The sequence below is a fragment of the Patagioenas fasciata genome, chromosome 1, assembly GCF_037038585.1.
Source record: "Patagioenas fasciata isolate bPatFas1 chromosome 1, bPatFas1.hap1, whole genome shotgun sequence".
Classification (NCBI taxonomy): Eukaryota; Metazoa; Chordata; class Aves; order Columbiformes; family Columbidae; genus Patagioenas; species Patagioenas fasciata.
In genome coordinates, this window is record NC_092520.1 from 157,523,303 (window position 1) to 157,542,497 (window position 19,195).

A 19,195-nucleotide genomic window follows, 5' to 3' on the forward strand; every position below is an offset into this window, starting at 1 on the left:
AAATCTGTGACAGAGAAGCAGAGACCAGGGACAAAATGTGAGGCAAGGGGCTAGGAAGGATCGCAGGCAGCAAAAGGGAAATTAATTGTCATGGTAGGGGAGAGGGTGTGAAAACTGAATAACTGGTGATACAAATGCTCTGGGGTGAAAAGAGATTAATTGCTTCAAACAGGGATTATTGCTTTTTTGGTAGATTACTTTTGCAAGCTACTGCTCATTCACAGACTGTAAAGCTTAAGATAATACAGCTAACACAGCAAGCCTTGGATTTGGAATAGCCACTCGCATAACTGTTTTCTTTGCTAGTTCAACCCAACCCAATAACACCTCCCATGACAGAAAGCTGAAATCCTTGGCAGACAGACAGGTCAGGCAGAAGTCCCACATTTGAAACAACGATTGCCAAAATATCTGAGAGCGCCAAACTCAGTAGCACCTACTGTGCTGAGGTCCTAAGCACCCGAGTCCTGCAGGACTAGAGGAGAGCAGTGGCAGGAGCACGTACCTTTCCTCTTCACTAAACCTGTTCAGCCAGTGCCTAGATAACAAACGGTCTTGAATAAAACTGTACCTAGCCCCCTGCTAAAGACATGTCTTAAGAATGGGTTTGGTGACAGAAAGAATACAGGAGAGCCCATTCAAACATCTAATGGACAGGGAGATGGGATAGGTATATGGAACAAAAACTAAACCACAGATTTTAAACATATTGCTAATAAGTTGTGCTCTGCATGTTAGTGTGGTGCCCTTCCTGGGCTGCATGGCAGACTCCTGCCTTAGCATGATAGCCAGATGGATGAAGCTTCCAGGAGAAAGTTGGAGACCATCTTTGGCCACAACCCTTTTACAGAAGCCGTTTCTCAGACCCTGAGAGCTCAGTTCTCATTTAGAGTTTGGCTTCTAGCACTTCCTGGTGAAATAAAGGCCACTAAAACGCATGTAACATGTTCCCAGAGTGGTGTAGAAATAGAAGAATCCTTTGTTTAAAAAAAAAAAACAAACTACAGGAGACTGGAAAAGCTTCATTTCCAGATAGAAATAGGTGGTGAGATTTCATTTTCCTCTGGAATGGAAAGGTGCTTTCCTTTCAGCTCATCTTGCCACAGGAAACAGCCTCTGCCACAAGCAACACGAGCCTTTCAGTGTTCTAGCTGGTGCATGACTGCTCCAGCCTCTCCCAGAGCGAAACAGCCCCCACAGGTCCCTGTGACTCTTTCTCTTTTTGCACTAGTTGCCTCCCTGTCCCAAATGCTAGCCAAGGCGCATGGCAGCCACTCAGCCTACCTCTCCTCCTGGCAGTTGAGATTGGGCAGTGATTACCAGAGTCAATCACCCCTGGGTGATGACGAGTGTCTGGCTGGGGAGCTGCTAGTGCCGCCAGTCCTGAGCCTGGACTCTGATACTGCGGTGCAGGATGCTTATTTGCATTTAGCTAACTCTTTTTTTCAACTTGTTCCAATGCATTTTAGCAGTCTCTTTCTTTCTCAGTGGTAAAACTATGGAGACAAATCTAAGTATAAAGCCTAGATCAAATATACCTAATAGAAAGTGATCTGACTGCAGAATATAATTTCTTAGGTTGAACCTGGCTACCCTTAAATCTATGACAGCATTAGCTGTCTTGGAAATAGTTTTGTCAGAAATGAGGGAATATAAAACAATTTAAGAGATTCTTGATGTTAAGCATGGAAGTGAAACATCTCAAAAGCAGCAGTAGCTATTCTGGTCACCATGTGTTTAACTTCTCTAATCATGAGAAGAATATCGGCTCTGAAAAGATCAACAATAACATATATCTTCAGAAAGTAGGTCAACAACCTGCTTTGGGGTCGACAAGATGATGACAGCAAATCTTGCTGGGAGGTTTCATGCCTTAAAGAGAATTCCTATTTCTTATTTCTGCATATAAGTCTGGCTTGCTTCCTGATCCTTTAGCTTTTCTCACTGAAGCACAAAGAGCTTCATGGGTGTGAAGAAAGAACACACAAGAACAGTTGTTGTCAAAAAAACATTTAATGATCTCTTCAACCTCTCACTGCAGATAATCACCTGCAGCTAAAAGGTAGGCCTGCTTTATACTTAAGTACCATGATAGATTTAGAGAGGTTTTTTTTCTGTGCTGTGGGAGAAGGATGGGCTCTCCTGCTCTCTTTAAGGAAGAGTGTCAGTCTTACAAGGCATTTGGTCCTTCATGTAAATAGAAAAATATCTTCCTTGTACACTGAAGAAGCCCATCCTCACTTCAGGTTCTGTCTATTCTCCATTATTCAAGGAGGCTTTATTCAGTTTTCTGACACTTCCCAGTGATCAACACATTTTGAGTAAGTTTTCTTCCGAAACCTTTCCTATCTGCTTGGCATGACATGAAGAGGAAGAAAAGTGCACAATCAAGCAATATGATACAACAAGCTTTGCATTACTGGCAATTAATGGAGCCTTCAGGCAAGCTTCTGAGGCACAAGTCCAAGCCATAAGTGGCTGCAGCTATCTAAGAAATGCAATAATCTTTTCAAATATCCAGTGCCCTAGGTGTTTGAGAACTAACAGAAAATCGGATTTACAAACAGGAACAAGTTATTTTTGTGCTTTACTCAGGTGTTATTACTATTGTTATTACATTACTGAAAAGTAATAAGAAATCTATGACATTTTCCCTTATCGCAAAGCTAGATTCAAAGTTACCTTGGATGTAATAGTAAAATGAGAAATTTGCTGAGAAAAAAAATCTTAATTTCAGTCAAAACCTCATGTCCTTTTTTTCCACAGAAAGAAGTAAACTCTGCTGAAGTTATTCAAGGAAAGAATGAATCTGATGACTTATATACGAATAAGGTAATGCAGAGCTGGTTTTAGAGAAACAAGAAAGCAACACAATAAAGGATGACCTCTCTTTACCAGGCTGGAGGAGAGGAGCAGGCGATCTTCTGGGGCACTGTAATAGAAAATGGCTGGCAAAAAAACCACATGGGGTGTGAGGGAGATCAGTGCAGCAAAAGCAGCAGGAACCAGGGGTCATAGCTGCAGTAGGACCAGGACCACTATAGGCAGACAAGAACACCCTGGAAGATGTTCTGATTTGCTTCTCAGCAACAGACCAATGGCCAAGGAACCACAAAACTGCATGTCACACGCTCTCCAAATTGTACCGTCACAGTCTCCTAACTCTGCCTTATATTTTACTTATAAATTGATCAGCCTTGACAAGCGAAAACACGCAGACCCAGACAATTTCTCAAAGAAGTAACAAACACACCTGACAACAGCCGCTTTCCTCCAAAATGCTTGTGACCCAAAGCTTTTACAGAAGGTGGTCCAAATACTTTCCAACATTACAGAATAAAGTAATAGGGTAATTTATATCAGAGAGGATCCCTGGAGACCATCTGGTGCAGCACACTGCTCATTGCAGGGCTAACTTTAAAGGGGCATTAGGTCAATCAGGGTCTTGTCCAGCCAAATCTTGAATATTCTCAAGAATGAAGATCCCCTAGCCCCTCTGGGCACTTGTTCCTGTATTTGACACCTTCACTGTGGAAGTTTTATTAAAAAAATTATCTAATTGGAATTTCACTGGCTTCAACTTGTGACTGTTATTTCTTTTTCTTTGACTGTACACCTTCAAGAAGAGTCTGGCTTCATTTTCTCTACACGCTCCTCTTAGTTCCCTGATGGCTGTAGGTACATTCCTCTATACAGACTGAACAAAGCCATCTCTCAGTCTCTCCTTGGATGTCTTTGGTCCAGTTCAATGAGCTTGGCGGCCTTTCACTCAACTTGTTCCAGTGCGCCAATGCCTTTTTTTATGTACTGGGGAGCTCACAGCTGGACACAGTACTCCAGATGTGAACAGTGTCTCATTAGCTACACTCTCATAATACCGCCCACAGAGCCACTGGGCTTCTTTCCCCACAAGGGCACACAGGACCTCCAGGTCATTTTGTGCAGAGCTGTTTTCTCCTCAGCTGCCCCGCAGCAGTACTGGGGTTATTCCTCCCTCACTGCAGGACTTTGAAATTGTCCGTATTGAACTCCATGAAGTTCCTGTTGGCCCATTTCCCCAGTTTTTGAGGTCACTGTGAATGGCAGCTCTGCCCTCTGGCATATCTCTCACACTCCTCACCCTCCAACTTGTTGCCACCCATGAGCTTGTTGAGGCTGCATTTTGTTCCAATATCAGGTCATTAATAAAGATCAATGTCAACTAGTATAGTGCAGGTGCAGCAGGGTTTGGCCCTTCATTTCTCTGTTTGCCATTCCCTGGAAGAAATGTTAATAAAAACCCATGTAGAAAGGAGACAAATTAAGGCAGGCTTGAGAAAAAAAGAAAAGCCGATCAAGACTGAAACAATCTACAACAGTCTTCAATCATTCTTGCATTCACTCCAGGATTAACTAATTAATGAGAGCTCTAGGCTCTGGCAGCACATTTCTTAGTGGAAAGAATTACTGTAAATGTGAAAAGGGCCAGGGAGTAGTTTAGTCTCTGAGATGCTCCCCACCCTGGTCTGCTCAGAGTGACTTTTGCTTTCTGGCAGCTGCCTGCATGCCAAATGTTTTCCCAATAGCTGTCAGCATCCTGCCTGCACGTCGGCTGGGCGCCAGCTGCTGGGGAGGTGAGGGGGGACTTTATTCATCGGGGAGATCAGTAAACCCTGCAGAGAGAAGCAGGCCTCCAGGCAGCTGTTCAGCAGCAGGAGCTGAGTTGGAAGCAAGCGAGAATAAATACATAAATAAGCACACCCCAAATTCTCTTCTCATTTTAGGCTCCTGCTCAAAAACAGAGGAGGAGGACAGGCAGGTGAGGAGGGGAGAGATTAGTGAAAGACGACAGTAAATCATCCCCCCATGGGAAAAATTTCTTGGTTTATAAATGTTTACTGGAGGTGTTAAATTGCTTTGTGTGTAACTGCAGATTGCCAGAGTCTACCCTGTTTGACACCTTGTCCCAGCCCATTATCTCTGCAGGGTATTTCGGTGAGGGAAGTGGTCATTTGGCACATTGATATTTTACCTGAAGTGCACTTTTGAAAGCTCACGTGCTGTTACATGCCCTTCTCTATTACATTTATAGAGTGCCACGCCATCAATAGAAAAATATTGCCTGAATGTTGTTCAGTGTTAAATATACAGCACATAATGTACTATATGGTGTGGCACTTTTTGTGAATCTTGGGAGAACTATGCGCTTAACATATTTTTTGATCTGCATTCTGGGAACCTAAACTCTCCCAATCAGTTTCTCTCCTTCCTTCTCCCCGTGCCCCCCTCCCCCCCCCTTTTTTTTTTCTCCCATCTACGTCGTCTCAGAAGTTTTCAGAATTTTGGTTCAGAAGCAACAAAAAAAAAAACAGAAAGAGACATTCTAAAAAATACCCCAATTAGAACAGAGGTTAAATTAAAAAAGACAGGGAATAGACAGACATAGACAGACCCTAGGGTTCTTCTTTGACACAAGCTTCCTCCTTTCCAGAAGCTGGAAAATGACCTGCTGCCTACCATTATGTCCTACATCAGTGTCCAGGGACAGTACCTTGACCTCCCTGGATATTCTCCCTGTAGAACTGCAAGAAACTTTCAACTATTTAATAAGTCCTTGAGAGAGGAGAAAATACCCATCTCATAGCAAAGTGCAGCTAACGTGTGGTGAGAAAGTGTGGCCTCTGTAGGTTAGAAAACCCAAATGTCTCTTTCAGGAAGCAGGTTGTAAATGGGCCTGTGGGGTGGGTGAACCCACTGGGCTGGGAAAAGGTACAGTGGGAAGGGGACAGTATCATAATTGGACTTCAAAGAGTTGAATCTTGGAGCAGGCAGACCTTCTTTAGCTAGAACGTGTGTCCTGGGGTCTGCGAGTGCTGAACAGTGAGAAAACACCTGCTGCCGGGTTGGCCATTTTCTTCCCTGCTCCCCCCATGTAAAAGTGTTTGCTTCCTCATGCTGTGATTGTACTTCAGATTACAGTGCAAAAATAAGTTTTGGGAAAAAAGCACTTTCAGGTCCTGGTCTGTTTGGGATGGTGATTCAACAGGCTGACTACCAGAGTGCAGATCATAGTAGAAGCGCTGAATCAGCTGGAACCAACAGGAATGTCTGTGTGAATTAAAGGAATGAATGGGCTTGTATGGAGGAATCGGAGCATTCGCTGCCTCCATCACAGCTGTGAGTGACAAGGGCATGTCATCCAGGCTTACACAGACTGGCCAAATTCAAGCAAGTCCTGTAGGACTAAACACCGCTCCAGGGCAGACATCCTTCTTCACAGCAGAGATTTGTCCACCATGCTCAGCTCCTCTTTGCTTTGCTGTCAGTTTTGTCACCCCTCCTCTCTTGCCAGGGCCCTCCTCATTTCAGCCCCTGGGCATCTCCTGATCCATCACCTTTTGTCCATACCATGGTATTATGCTGAGTCTGCATATCACACTGTAAATAGTTGGGCCACCACTGTGGTAGGTCCCATGCAAACACTCAAAAATGTGCTTTCTCCCCTGGATAATCACCTCCTATGGCAAAAGAACCAGCTCCACAGGGAGACAGGAGATGAGAGCAGTCTGGTGCATGATTAATTTATATCCTTAAAAGTCTGAAATGCTCCCAAAGACATTAGTATTCCCCACATAAGGAAGCTGTCCAGATTTTCAACGTATCCCTGCCTTATTCCCACATCTACTGGAATTAATAGCTGAAGGCTTGCAAAGCCCAAAAGGCAAACACAGAACTGCATTTAATCTAATGCAGAGACTGAGATCATAGTTTGGGAGTCTAAGAGTTGTCAGAAACAGAGACAGCCCAAATTCTCATTTATACTAAGACACTTTTATAATATCCTGAAAGCATAAGTGGAGCTCAGAATGGGTGTAGTGCCAGCACTGACAGCCTCTTTGCACTGTGGAAACTTTGGTGTGAAGAGCCCTTCAGAGAACTGAAGAAAAGTGAAAACGAAAAGCCCATTCCTTACATCTAACCTCAGCAGAGGCGACACAGCCCAAGAGCTTTCTAAGATAAATTAAGACTCCAGACAGTTCACTCTGTGTGTGTGTGTGTGTGTGTGTGTGTGTGTGTGTGTGTGTATGTAGACCTGTGCAAAAGGAAATTGTGTATGCTCTTCAAGGAGGATGAAGAATCCACCTGGGTAATTCAAAAGCAGGCGTCGGCCCACATGTGTTTTTTCAAACTGCTTAGTCGTCCAGCCTTTGCACCCAGAAATGATTCCTTTCCTCTGTTAAATGGGTTGCTACGTCTAAGTTGGTGATGGATCTTTTGGGATAAGTGCCACCTCCTGCTTCCCAAACTTACCTTTTCACTGGGTAAGCTCTGGTGCCTATTGTACCCAAAGAAGTGCTGGTGTAACAAGAACCGATGTGTGTTTGATTCACCCCTGCCAGCCCTGGCTGAGCCTAACAGTGCTCCTGGTGCCCAGCTCATTCCCATGCATTGTCCTCAGTCAGGCCATGTGTTACAGGGCACTGAAATAGGAAAGAGACTGCACAAGATATGCCACAGCCAGCTCTTTTTCTTCTAACTCTGAAGAAAATGTGCTGAATAGGTTGATGGAGCCATCACAATGTCATGGTGGAAATGGCACAGAAAAAAACACATGCAGTTTTTTAGGTTTGTTAGATGATGGCCTCTCTCTCCAGTAGCATATTTCGCTGAGATGATCAAATCCCTCACCCCATCCTACAGATGTGCAGAACTTAGTAGTTAAAATAGAGGAGGTGGAGACCCAGAATTCTATTACTGTATAATTAAGCTCTGGAAGCCATACGTGTTTTAAAAATCAGGCAAGCAAAGTAGTGCCTGGCTACAGTTATGTTGTTTGCCAACTTACTTGTAGCTACTTGTTTCAAGATACAAAAGGAAGTAGTCATGGAGGTCTGTATACAGAATCACAGAATATTAGGGATTGGAAGAGACCTCCTTGCTCTCTTTAATTGACAATAAACTTTCTAAAGCTCCTTTTTTTTTTTTTAATTTGCCCAAGGCAAGCTGCAAATGTAGGGCTCCAGGGACTGTTACACCTTGTCATTAGGGGATTTACCTTCCAGGTGAAACAACCACAACTTTTTCCTAGTGCAGTTCAAATCAGCTGGCACAGGGTCAGAAAGAATGCCTTAACTACAAGGTGTCAGAAAGGATCAAGGAATCAGCAAAGACAGAGCTTTGATTTAAACATGCAATAGGATGTTTAAAGAAATAACTATGAGACCTCCTGCAAAATGACAGAATTTAATAGTTTAATACATTGTTAGATGGTTTATCAATTAACATAATTTCAAACTGGAGAGAATAGCCCAGTGGTTTCTTTATTATTATCGGTGTTGTTGTCAGAAACATTTATTATTTCACTAATTTTAAATCCACTGTATTATATTAATTGTCTTTCAACTAAATGGCCATGATCTGTTGCCTTTGCATTGAAGAGGAGTGTGAAGAAGCCAGGACTCCTGCAGCAGGGGAACATCAAATCTGCCTGTTAGCAAGATGCTGTCATATTTCCTTCCTGTAACTTGTTGGTGGGATTTCCAAGGACTTTGAGTATTCAAAAACCATGATGAGTATCTCACCATCTAGAAACATTCTGACTTGTGACTATTTTGCTTAATAATTAACACAGGCCTAATAAGTGATGGAAAAAAGAGGTATATGATTGCATCATCATCAGGAGGGCTGATGCACCCATGTGAGTGGAGGCTGTCCCACTTGGCATCTTCATGTGGCTGGGCACCTTGAGAGGTGTCTGTGGTCATGCAGAACATGGCTGTGGGCAGGATGGGGACTTGGGGCGAGTGAGAAGCAAGCTGCACCCATGTGGATGAACTGAGGGGCCCCCACACAGCTCAGTAGCATTAAATTCCATAATTCACCTTCTAAAGTGAAGAATAATTTTTATTTCTGCAACTTCTGAAGTATTGGTAGGAGTGGCTGTGAAAGCTGGCTGGCCTGAGCTCTTAAGCTTGTGGAGATGGCAGGACAGGGGTACATCAGCACAGGCTGTAAACAAATGCCTAGGGCTTGTAAGGACTGTAACAAACCATGGAAAACACATACCATATATATTGGGTATCCAGACAAGTACTTATTTGCCAAATTTGCCTCCAACCACACAAATGCATGTGTCCTTAAACATGCATAGAAGAAAACAAAAAAAGTTGAACTAATGCCAGTCATAAAAACATACATTTTCACAAGAAAATAGCCATGCAAAAATGCTAGTTGTGAATACCTGTGTATTTACTGCAAGCAGAAATATGAACACCATGCCCCAGACACTCTTGTGAAATGAATTTTGTCTTCAATTTCAGTTTAATAGCTCAAGATCTTTCTGCCAGATGCATGAATGGCTTTGAGAGGAAAGGCATGGGAAGGAAAATGAATATGTGATCAACCTAGGAAATGGTTCTTGGGAAACCTTCCAGTGCTGTGAGCAAGTGAACACAAGAGTGCATTAGCATGGCACACTGTCTGATGGATGCTCCAGCAGCTGGTTCACAGGACATACGCTTTGTGGGATGACAGAAAGCAAATGGATATAACAGACTCAACCTTTAAAGTTTTTAGCAGAGACTTGTGAAATTGTACCAAAGAACAAATAGAGACTTGCCAACATAGTAAGAGCTGTCAAGACTTGAAATGGATTGATGGACCATAGTCATAGCTAATTGACAGTGACAAGTGTTGCTTTGCACTGTTTGGACTGGAAATTACGTCTTGAGAAATTAAACTGAGGCTAGCATTCTCACAATCACTGTTTTTCAGCTGTTCTAATACTCCCTTTCAAAAATATTCCTGCATGCTACATTATGTGTCTCTATGTCTGAACTAGAAGCAAACAGAAAAAAGCATTGATTAAATGTGTGAACAATATTATACTCAGAGACAAGGTGTACACTGAAAAACACAAAGGAATTGTACAAAAATAAGTAGAGAGGTTGGAAGGTTAGAAAGCCAGATGGGGAATAGCAATGAGATTTCAACACTAACAAAGACAAGCTACTGTGTCAAAGATGAAATGTAGAGTCGGAAGTCGTAACGACAAACTCATAAAGATGTAGGCTTGGGAATAAAAGGGTGAAAAGTAATAACTATCAAGGCTATGTAAACAGAGGCATTTTACTGTCATACACAGATGTAACAACACACTGCTCTTTGTATAGCACCAATAAGAACGTCTCTAACATTAACTCCAAACTGCAAGCACTCTGATGGCAGAAAAAAAGGGGAGCAATGCTTTTGGAAAGTGAATTGGGATTAAGCATTGCTCAGAAAAAGGGTTTGCTTGCAGTGACTACAGTTATGAAGTAATGCTTTCAGGGATAGACATCCCCATCAAACAGAGTTATGGTATTACCTCTGAGATATACCACAGGGCAAGGCCAGAGTATTAGGAATCTCTGGCAAAAACAAAGTAGTATTTTTGAAGCAAACCAGGCTACAAGGATCATGGTCATGGAAAGGCTTTGTCTACTGGGATCAGGACCTAATACAGGCAGGCTGATAAATGCAAACCACTGTTTACAATGAAGGTTAGTTGACACAGAAGCAGAGAAAAATCAAGGGAAAGGAAGATCCATTGTCACTTTTATTTAGAAGCTTGAGGCTAAAAAGAACCTGAAAAGGAGGGACTTGTGGTTGCCTGAAGGTTCTGGACTGGAAACAATGATTGTACATCATAATGTGCAACTGAGACCTGATATAAAACCACCAGAGTCAGGTCAGTCTTTCCACAGCTTCCAGGAAACCTTGAAGTCATCAGGGCTGTGTCGCCCTAGTTCAGATACCATTCAGACCCTGAGGTCATCTTTCTTGCCCCAACATTGCTTCAGGAAGCCAAATTTTCAAGAAAAGCTGGTGTTCCTCACCTTACCACCTTGGTGCCATTCCTCATGACCTGCATGTCCACCATGCAGCCACCCGTGACATAAGCAGCCAGGTTCAGCTCGGAGAACTCAGCCTGGAGCAGAACAAAAGGACAGAGCATTACTTGAGGACTACAGAGACACAAACACACAGACACAGATGCAGAATAGTCTTCAGCCGGAGTGTGCCTTTCCTTATTTTCCTTTTTAATTTTTTGTTTCCATGAGGCAACGGGAGATCTAATTACAGCTGATTTGCCCTGGAGAGACTGCAGAAGTATTTACGGTTCCCACACTTGGGGTGTACAAGTATACAGGATTAGGCTTATTGCAGTAATAAGTATTGAAGGAATTAAGAATGAGCAAGCTGAAAAACACATACAGGAAAGAATAATAATAATAAAAAGAGGTAAGGTCATTTGAATTCAAACTCCAAGTTTCCACTTGGAAACATCGCTTAGAATTATGTCTGAATTGGCTGTCGTGCCACTGGCCAGTTATAAACCCAATAGAAAAGATTTAAACCTCCCTAAATAGCAAAAAAGCCTCATTATGCTGCAGGAAGGTGATAAGCAGAGAAACCCACCTGATGTGGTTTACTTATTAAGATTTTAACTATTAAAGGGTTAGTAAAGCTGGATAAGCTATTAACAGTACTGCCCAATTATTAAAACACTCTATCTTTTAAAAGAGGTGCGACTTACAAGGCTGGAAAGGTTGACAAGGATTATTTAAGCTACAGGGAGAAAAAGGCAATGTGCACAGAGGTGATTACAACTGCAGTGGGTGTCATTGAAGGTTAAGACACAAATCAGAGCGATTAACTGATGGAGAGGTGTGATAATCTACTGCCCATCAGACAGGAGTGACAGCGAGACTCGGTGGTCTCAGGCCACTCTCAGCAGGAGGAGGATGGCAGGATTAGCCGGTCAGCGCTCGTCTTGGGCTCCAAATCCTAACCCTGTCCTTTCTGAGCAAATGAGTAGGCCCCAGATGGGAATAGCCTATTGTTGTGCCATGCAAGTCCTCTGTTTCCAGCACAATGCAAACATAGCTGTACAGACCCAGAATCTTAAATTAGTGCCTGTGTGTATAAATAAACAGGTTTCATTTTCTGAGACAGAAAATTTGGTCTTCTCCCTTTCAAACAGTTTTGGTTTTTTTTTTCCCCTTTCTTGTTAATTCATTTCTTTCAGATTTAGCATCATGGAGACTGGACAGCAGCAAAATCATCTTCTAACCAGTGGCTACCTAACATCAGAGCACTCAGATGGTGGTGCTAATGCTTGTGATTTTGTTGAGAACCTTGTACTATTTCATCTTCTTCTGACATTTCTACTAGCTGGAACCAAAAGGTAGCACCAGGAACAACTTTTATACCAAAAAAAACCCACCCCAAACCAAAAAACCCAACCAAAATTTAAAAAAGCATTTTTATCTTCATGAACACATGGAAAAAACTTGCCAATTGAGAACTAGTGCACCTGTAAAGGCTCAGAGGCCAGATGACAAATGAAAATACCACTTCTAACTTTATTTTATTTTTTTTTTAAATCCACATAATTTTAAAGCAACGGCTGTGGACTGGTGATCTGATGATGTAATAAGATTTTATGTCTGCTGCCCTGCATAAACTTTTCAATGTCACACCCTTACATGCACTTACATCATTGTAACTCCCAATTACAATGAAAGGAGGGGGAAAATTCCTGTTGCCAAGAAATAAATCCTACTTGAAACACATACACACACAGAGACGCATACAGGGGGAATGGCAACTGTTCAGGTTGTTGCCTTGGCCACATCCATGCTTCTTCAGTGACCACATTGAATCAGAGAGAGGAAAATCTATACCTCTAAAAGGCTTCTGCATTTCATACATTTAAACAACCTCAATAGACGTAGGGAGGGAGGACTCCACCTTGAATGAATTTATCAAGAGTAGATGCTCTGGGTACCACCAGCGAGCTTCCCAGCAGGTTAAGGTAAGTTGGACACAGCATACCTGCTTGCTAGCTTACATGTGGGCTTGAGAGGCTCTATAGACTGGAGAGATGAAAGGATAGATGGTTTTCCTGCCTTTGCGTCTGCATATGCCTCAGAGATGTTCCACTCTGAAAGCAGAGCTTTACTGAGCTGGATCTTCAGCTTCTGCAGCTGAGGGATGCCTCATCTAATGTGAAAACCAGAGCAAGAGAAGGAAGTTTTAGGTCTGTGTTTTCATATTTTTTATGGTTTTCTTCCATAGCTTTTTTCCATAAGGGTTCTGTACTAAAGAGCTTAAACACTTTGTTTCGCTGGGGGCAAAAATCATCAGTCTTCATTTGGTAGCTGGCACTTACAATCTAACTAAGTTGGTCTGACAGGTGGTTCCTGAGGTAGTCAGACCAAACAAAGCTGTGTTCAGACACCTGAAGTCCAAACAGGCCTGGGGATCCCCAGAGCTGGTAAGTACTTCATACCAAACTCCCAGGACCAATTTCAGGCTTGCTAATGTCAAGAGCCAGAAGAAAGGAAGAAAACCCCTTTGGCAACCATTGTCCAGGGCACCCTGGCAAAGAGTGAGGAATGGAGAGCAGGTCTGGGAGACTCAACAAACCCAGAGCACTACCCTGTCCCCGAAACATCCAGAAATACAATCACAGCTGAGGGACAATCCTAATCTTTTCCTGGCATTTAACGGACTAAGTTAAGGATTGTTGCTGCTTTCATGTAGTGGCTTTGTCCCATCTAACAGGCCACTGCTAGCTGGCGTTTGGAAGAAACTTCAGTCAGCAGAAATTGTTTCCTGTTGATTTTCCAGCGTTCCCTGTATTTTTAACTTTGCGGGTTTTGTAGCCTGATGACTTCCCTTGGCTGGAATTTCAAGTCTGAGATCATCTCCAGCCTGAGTTTACCTTGCAGACAAAGAGGGCTTTGAAAGCAGCCTGTGCAGATAGAGTGACAGGTAACTATGCATAAAACAGGAGAGCCCACGGCCTTGTGGAGTCATTTGCATTAGGATTCATCAAATATAAGAAGGCATTACTTTACCCTGATGGTGTTCTATACTTGGTTTGCAATGGTGCCAGTGGCTGCAAAAACATTTAGCCCAAGACTGAACCATGTGTGACAAACGTGACACGATCTGTCTTGAAGAATAACATAATACAGACTATGGGAGTAGAAATATTTTGTATGTCTGTAAGGCCTAGATTGGGCAGGTTGCCCACAGATATTTTGAGGATAGTTCTGTTAAAAATACCTATTTCAGAAATTCAGATTCAGAAATCTCTCCAGATCATTTGGATTAAATCTTAAGGTACTCTCGGTTTCTCCCATCAGTGTTCTCTAGGTGCTGGAGATCTTTTTGGTGAGCTATTTCAGAGCTTCCGTTTTTGTTTGCTGATAATAAGACAAGGAGGACTTTCTTATTTTAAATCATGCGACAGTAGAAATGCCTGGCTTGATAGACATATGTGCTGGTTTTGTCTGGGACAGAGTTCATTTTCTTCAGCCTAGCTAGTACGGGGCTATGTTTTGGGTTTATGGGATGTTTCAGTTACTGTGAGCAGTGCTCACACAGAGTCAAAGCCTTTTCTGCTTCTCACCCTGCCCTGCCAGCGAGTGGGCTGGGGGTGCACAGAAAGCTGGGAAGGGGGACAGCTGACCCCAACTGTCCACAAGGATATTCCATACCATACAACATCATGCTCAATATATAAAGCTGGGGGAAGAGCAAAGGGGGGCACATTTGGAGTGAAGGCATTAGTCTTCGCAGGTAACCATTACATGTGATGGAACCCTGCTGTCATGGAGATGCCTGAACACCTGCCTGCCCATGGGAAGCAGTGAATTAATTCCTTGTTTTGCTTTGATGGTGTGTGCTGCTTTTACTTTACCTATTAATCTGTCTGTATCTCAACCCATGAGTTTTCTCACTTATACTCTTCAGATTCTCTCCTCCATCCCACTGGTGTGTTACTGAATGAGTGGCTGCATGGTCTTTAGTTGCTGCCTGGGATTAAATCATGATGTCATACCTTTTAATGCTTCATGGGAGGCACATTTTCAAGCTGGATTTTAAGCATTTTTCATGGAATAACAGAAAGTTGGCTTGGAAGGGCTTCAAGATATCACATAGTCTCTCTCCTGTACCAGATGAGCTCTACTTTTTCCATTGTTTGCAGATACTACATAACCTTGTATCTTCTACAGATGGGGAACCTTCTCAGGTAATCTGTGTCTTAACAGCCTTAGAAAGTTTTCCAATGTCCAACCTAAATCCCCCTGCTTACTTTTTAAGCTTGTATTTTTTTGCCCATTACTTCCTCCTGTAGAACCTGAAGATTTCTTGTGAAGACTTATCATTTTTTCTTCCTTTTTTACCCAGACAAAACCAACCCCATTCTAGTAAGGTTTTCTTGTAGGTGATGTTTAGCAGCACAGTAGTCAACAACTCAAACTTACTACGATCCTTCAGCAGAGACCTGATCATTGTTGAGTAAGATGGAAGGATCAGGCCACTTGACTTCCATATAATACTACATAACATAATAATATGTTCCAGTATAGATTTGTCATACATGCAACAGTGATTTTAACTCATATTCTGGCTGAGATCCGCTGTAATCCTTGCATTGCTTTATCCAGGCTGCTGACTTGTTTTCAGTTTCCCATCTTGTGTGTCTGCCACTGATGCTTGGTACATAAGGGGGGAGATTTGCCAGTGTCTATAAAAACTTGAAGGGAGGTAGTATAGATCATGGAGCCATACTTTTCACGGTGGTGCCCAGTGAAAGGAAGAGTGGCAATGACCACAACTTGAAATACACTACGTTCCATAAGGAAAATACCTTTTTTTTTCTGTAATGGTGATCAAATACTGGAACAGATTGCCCAGAGAGGCTCTGAACTCTCTATCCCTTGAGATACTGAAAACCTTAATGACTATGGTCTTGGGCATTCTGCTCAAGGTGACCTTGTCTGAGCAGGATAGACTAGGAGACACCTAGATGTGCCTTCCAGCCTCAACCATCCTGTGAAAAGTTTGGTATTCGGTAGCTGTCTTTATTAAACTTCACACTGCGTGTCAAGGGGCAGCCCCAGGAAAGCATCCCGGTTTGCTCTTTGACCAAATGCCAATGGTCTGCTTACTTCCAGTGTGGCACAGTAATGCAGGAATAGGGATGTAACACAGGCTTTGGGCTTTGTGTATTGAAGACATGGAAGGTTTGTTTGTTTGTTTGTTTTTTAAACAGACAGGCTTAGTGTGTCCATGAAGTGACAAGCACATTGGGTTTTTTTGAACTACTGAGCTTTTTAATCTCTCATGTATCCATAACCTAACTAAAAACTACCCTGGTTGGTTGTTACTTAAAAGGAAGACACGAAGTTATATTAGACTTCTGTGTGAATATGTAAAAAGCATGAACTCTTTAAGCCTCCAAAAGTCAATGGAGAACAAAAACAACAAAAAATGAAGATACTATTTAAGAAATTAATGATTTTTCAGTAATTCTTGCTATTTCTCCAGTTCCCTTTATTCATGGTTTCTGAATGCTTGTATGTGACAAAGCGATGAGAACTGCTGTTGCTGTTCTTGAACTGCTTTCAGGCTTTCAGATGGAAAAAAGAACCCCAAACCCTAAGCATATAATGAATAAAAATTATACAGTTATTTGACGAGAAGCTAGTTTTCCTCTCATCGCACATGGGCCTACCAGACTCTACCTTTTGAAAGAACCACTTTATGTTGCTCATGAAAATATCTCTTTAGGACGGGAAGTACAATGGAGCTGGAATTCATGATTTGTATTACAATTATGTTCTGTGAGGGCCAAGTACAACTTTTTTCCTGACAATGCTGCCAATGGAGTTATAATCTATACCACAAGACTTTTCCAGAAGCATGTACATAGGAGTTCACTGAATAATCATTCCCTGAAAATAAACCAGACAGCAGGAACAAGTGAATGAGCTGTGCAAGAAGAACGCATGTCAGACGGACAGACGGACTCACCTCGTAACAGCAGGAAACAGTGGGAAGGAGACGGGTGGACAAACAACAGGAATAAAAATTTGGATGAACCGTTTGACCTCATCAATCCTCCTTTACCCTTTTCACCCCTCCACCATCAATTAGCCAATGCCAGGAAAGATGTCTCTGAATAGATTAAAATGCCTTTAGGAAATACCTGAAGGAAAGGTACCCTGAAGGTGACAAACTCTAAGATGTTCTGCTTGCTCCTGCTTGATGGGTCTGTGCTCTTCTCTCTCCCTCCTGTGCTTTCACTGGTCAATGTGGGCACAGGACTGGCAAAGCCCACCAGAGCCCTAGGGTCTAAACCCTTGCTACTGCAGGCACCATCTCACAAAACCCTTTCTTAAACCACTGTATTTGTTAGAATCAGCTGTGTCTCCTTTAGCCTTTCACAGGATAAACAAACTCAAATCTTTCAGCCTCCTAAGTCAGGTCTCCATGGTCATTCCAGTGACCCTGCTCTGCACATCTCCTGCTTTGTGGGCATCTCTCTCCCAGACAGGTGGCAAGTGTCCCGCTCATCTGACCACTGCCCACAGTGTCACGGTCTGTCCAATGGGTCTCTGGTTGTCCAGGTCTCAGCTCTAGCTGTCCTGCCCTCTTCTGCATGTACCTGGGTGTGCTGGGGATGAACTTCCATGTGGCATCCACCTTGTGCATGGGGGATCCCTAACACCCAAGGAGAAGCGTACCTGGCGTATGATCTATATGGGAAACCCCAGAATCATATGACACCCTCAGGGCACGCAAGGCTTGGTTTTCTCTGGGACAGGGCAGAGGAAGGAGGTGCTAAATTACTACCAGTTGCCTCTAGTGACGGAAAACATATGACAGAGCATAAAGCCTATCATATAACTCCTTCTCTTTCTGAACATACTGTGTTTCCTAATGCCTCCTTGTCCTCTGACCAGTGAAGGTCTGACAAGATAAAATCAAAATTAACTTCAGGAAACACTAAAAGTAAGGTGGTCAACTCCTGTGGCATTTCAAGATTCTTCTTTAAGGTCAACTTAGCCTTCAAGCCATTTAATCAAATGTATATTCTTCATTTGTAAAATAATTTCTCTAGTATTTGTAGTTCTGGAGAAAAGAACTAGAGATGTATACACTGCAGTTCTTGAAGCTAGAAATCAGAAGGCAAGTAAAAGCAACACCACAGATCAACATCTAAGGATCTTATTTTTAGTATAAAAAAGTGACAGTATTTTTAGAGTTAGCTGCTCCTTAAAGCTTAGGGGTTTACCCACACTAAGTAAAACTTAAACCACCACGATTTTAATGAGAATAGGTCAAACAGATTTTCTCTTTTTGATCAGTGTTTCATTCAGTCCTATGAATGATTATCATTGCTAGAGAAGGACTTCTAGTGGAAAAATATCCAAGTAATCAAATTGTAATCCAAACTGCCTCACAAGAAAAAGGGTCCCAGATGCAGGAGAGCACTTGCAGTTGCTTCCCACCCCCCCTAGACCCCACTCAGCCCTGCACCTCTGCCTCTGCAGCCAGCAGGAAAGAGGCAATGGCATTGCGTGCCCAGGCTTTCATCAAGGGTGGGCAATAAGTCCATCAGCCTCTAAAGCACATTCATAAATGGGGTTTGGGTGTTATGCTGAAGATTAGAAGAGGAGAAACAAAGGTGGAAACTAAGTCAGGCCTCACAATCATTTTAATGAATGACAGGAGACAGCAAAGGCTGGAAAGGGTGTACCCATCACAGCATCCCTGACAACTCTGTCTCCTCCTCACTGGCACCAGCTGGTCCCCACAGCATCTCTTGCCTGTTGCTAGTGGTAATGGACCAAGCTGAAGATCAAGGGCTTGATGGTGGTATTGTAGAATCACAGAATCATTTTGTTTGGAAGAGTCACTCGAGATTGAGTCCAACTGTCAACCTAACACTGGCACTAAACCACGTCCCTGAGATCCTCACCTACGTGTCTTGTAAACACCTCCAGGGATGGTGACTGAACCACTTCCCTGGGCAGCCTGTTCCGGTGCCTGACAATCCTTGCCATAAATAAGTTTTCCCTAATATCCAATCTAAACATCCCCTGGTACAACTTGAGGCCATTCCTCTCATCCTATCACTTGCTACTTTGGAGAAGAGACCAACACCCTTCATGCTACAACCTCCTTTCTGGTAGTTGTAGACAGTGATAAGTCTCCCACGAGCCTCCTTTTCTTTAGGCTAAACAGCCTCAGTTCCCTCAGCCACTCCTCGTAAGACTTGTTCTTAAGACCCCTCACCAGCTCTGTTGCCTTTCTCTGAATTTGCTCAGCACCTCAGCATACTGAGGGGCCCAAAACTGAACACGGTATC

At 42.9% G+C, this 19,195-nt stretch overlaps 1 protein-coding gene across 1 annotated transcript in view; it reads right to left on the bottom strand.

The window, feature by feature from the left end:
- The window catches only part of SYN3 (synapsin III), a 206,431-nt gene that overhangs the window by 149,192 nt on the left and 38,044 nt on the right, over positions 1 to 19,195 (bottom strand). Inside the window, exon 4 of the mRNA XM_065838673.2 lies at positions 10,857 to 10,948. Coding sequence (XP_065694745.1) covers positions 10,857 to 10,948 — 92 coding nt within the window. The remainder of the gene's footprint in view (positions 1 to 10,856; positions 10,949 to 19,195) is intronic.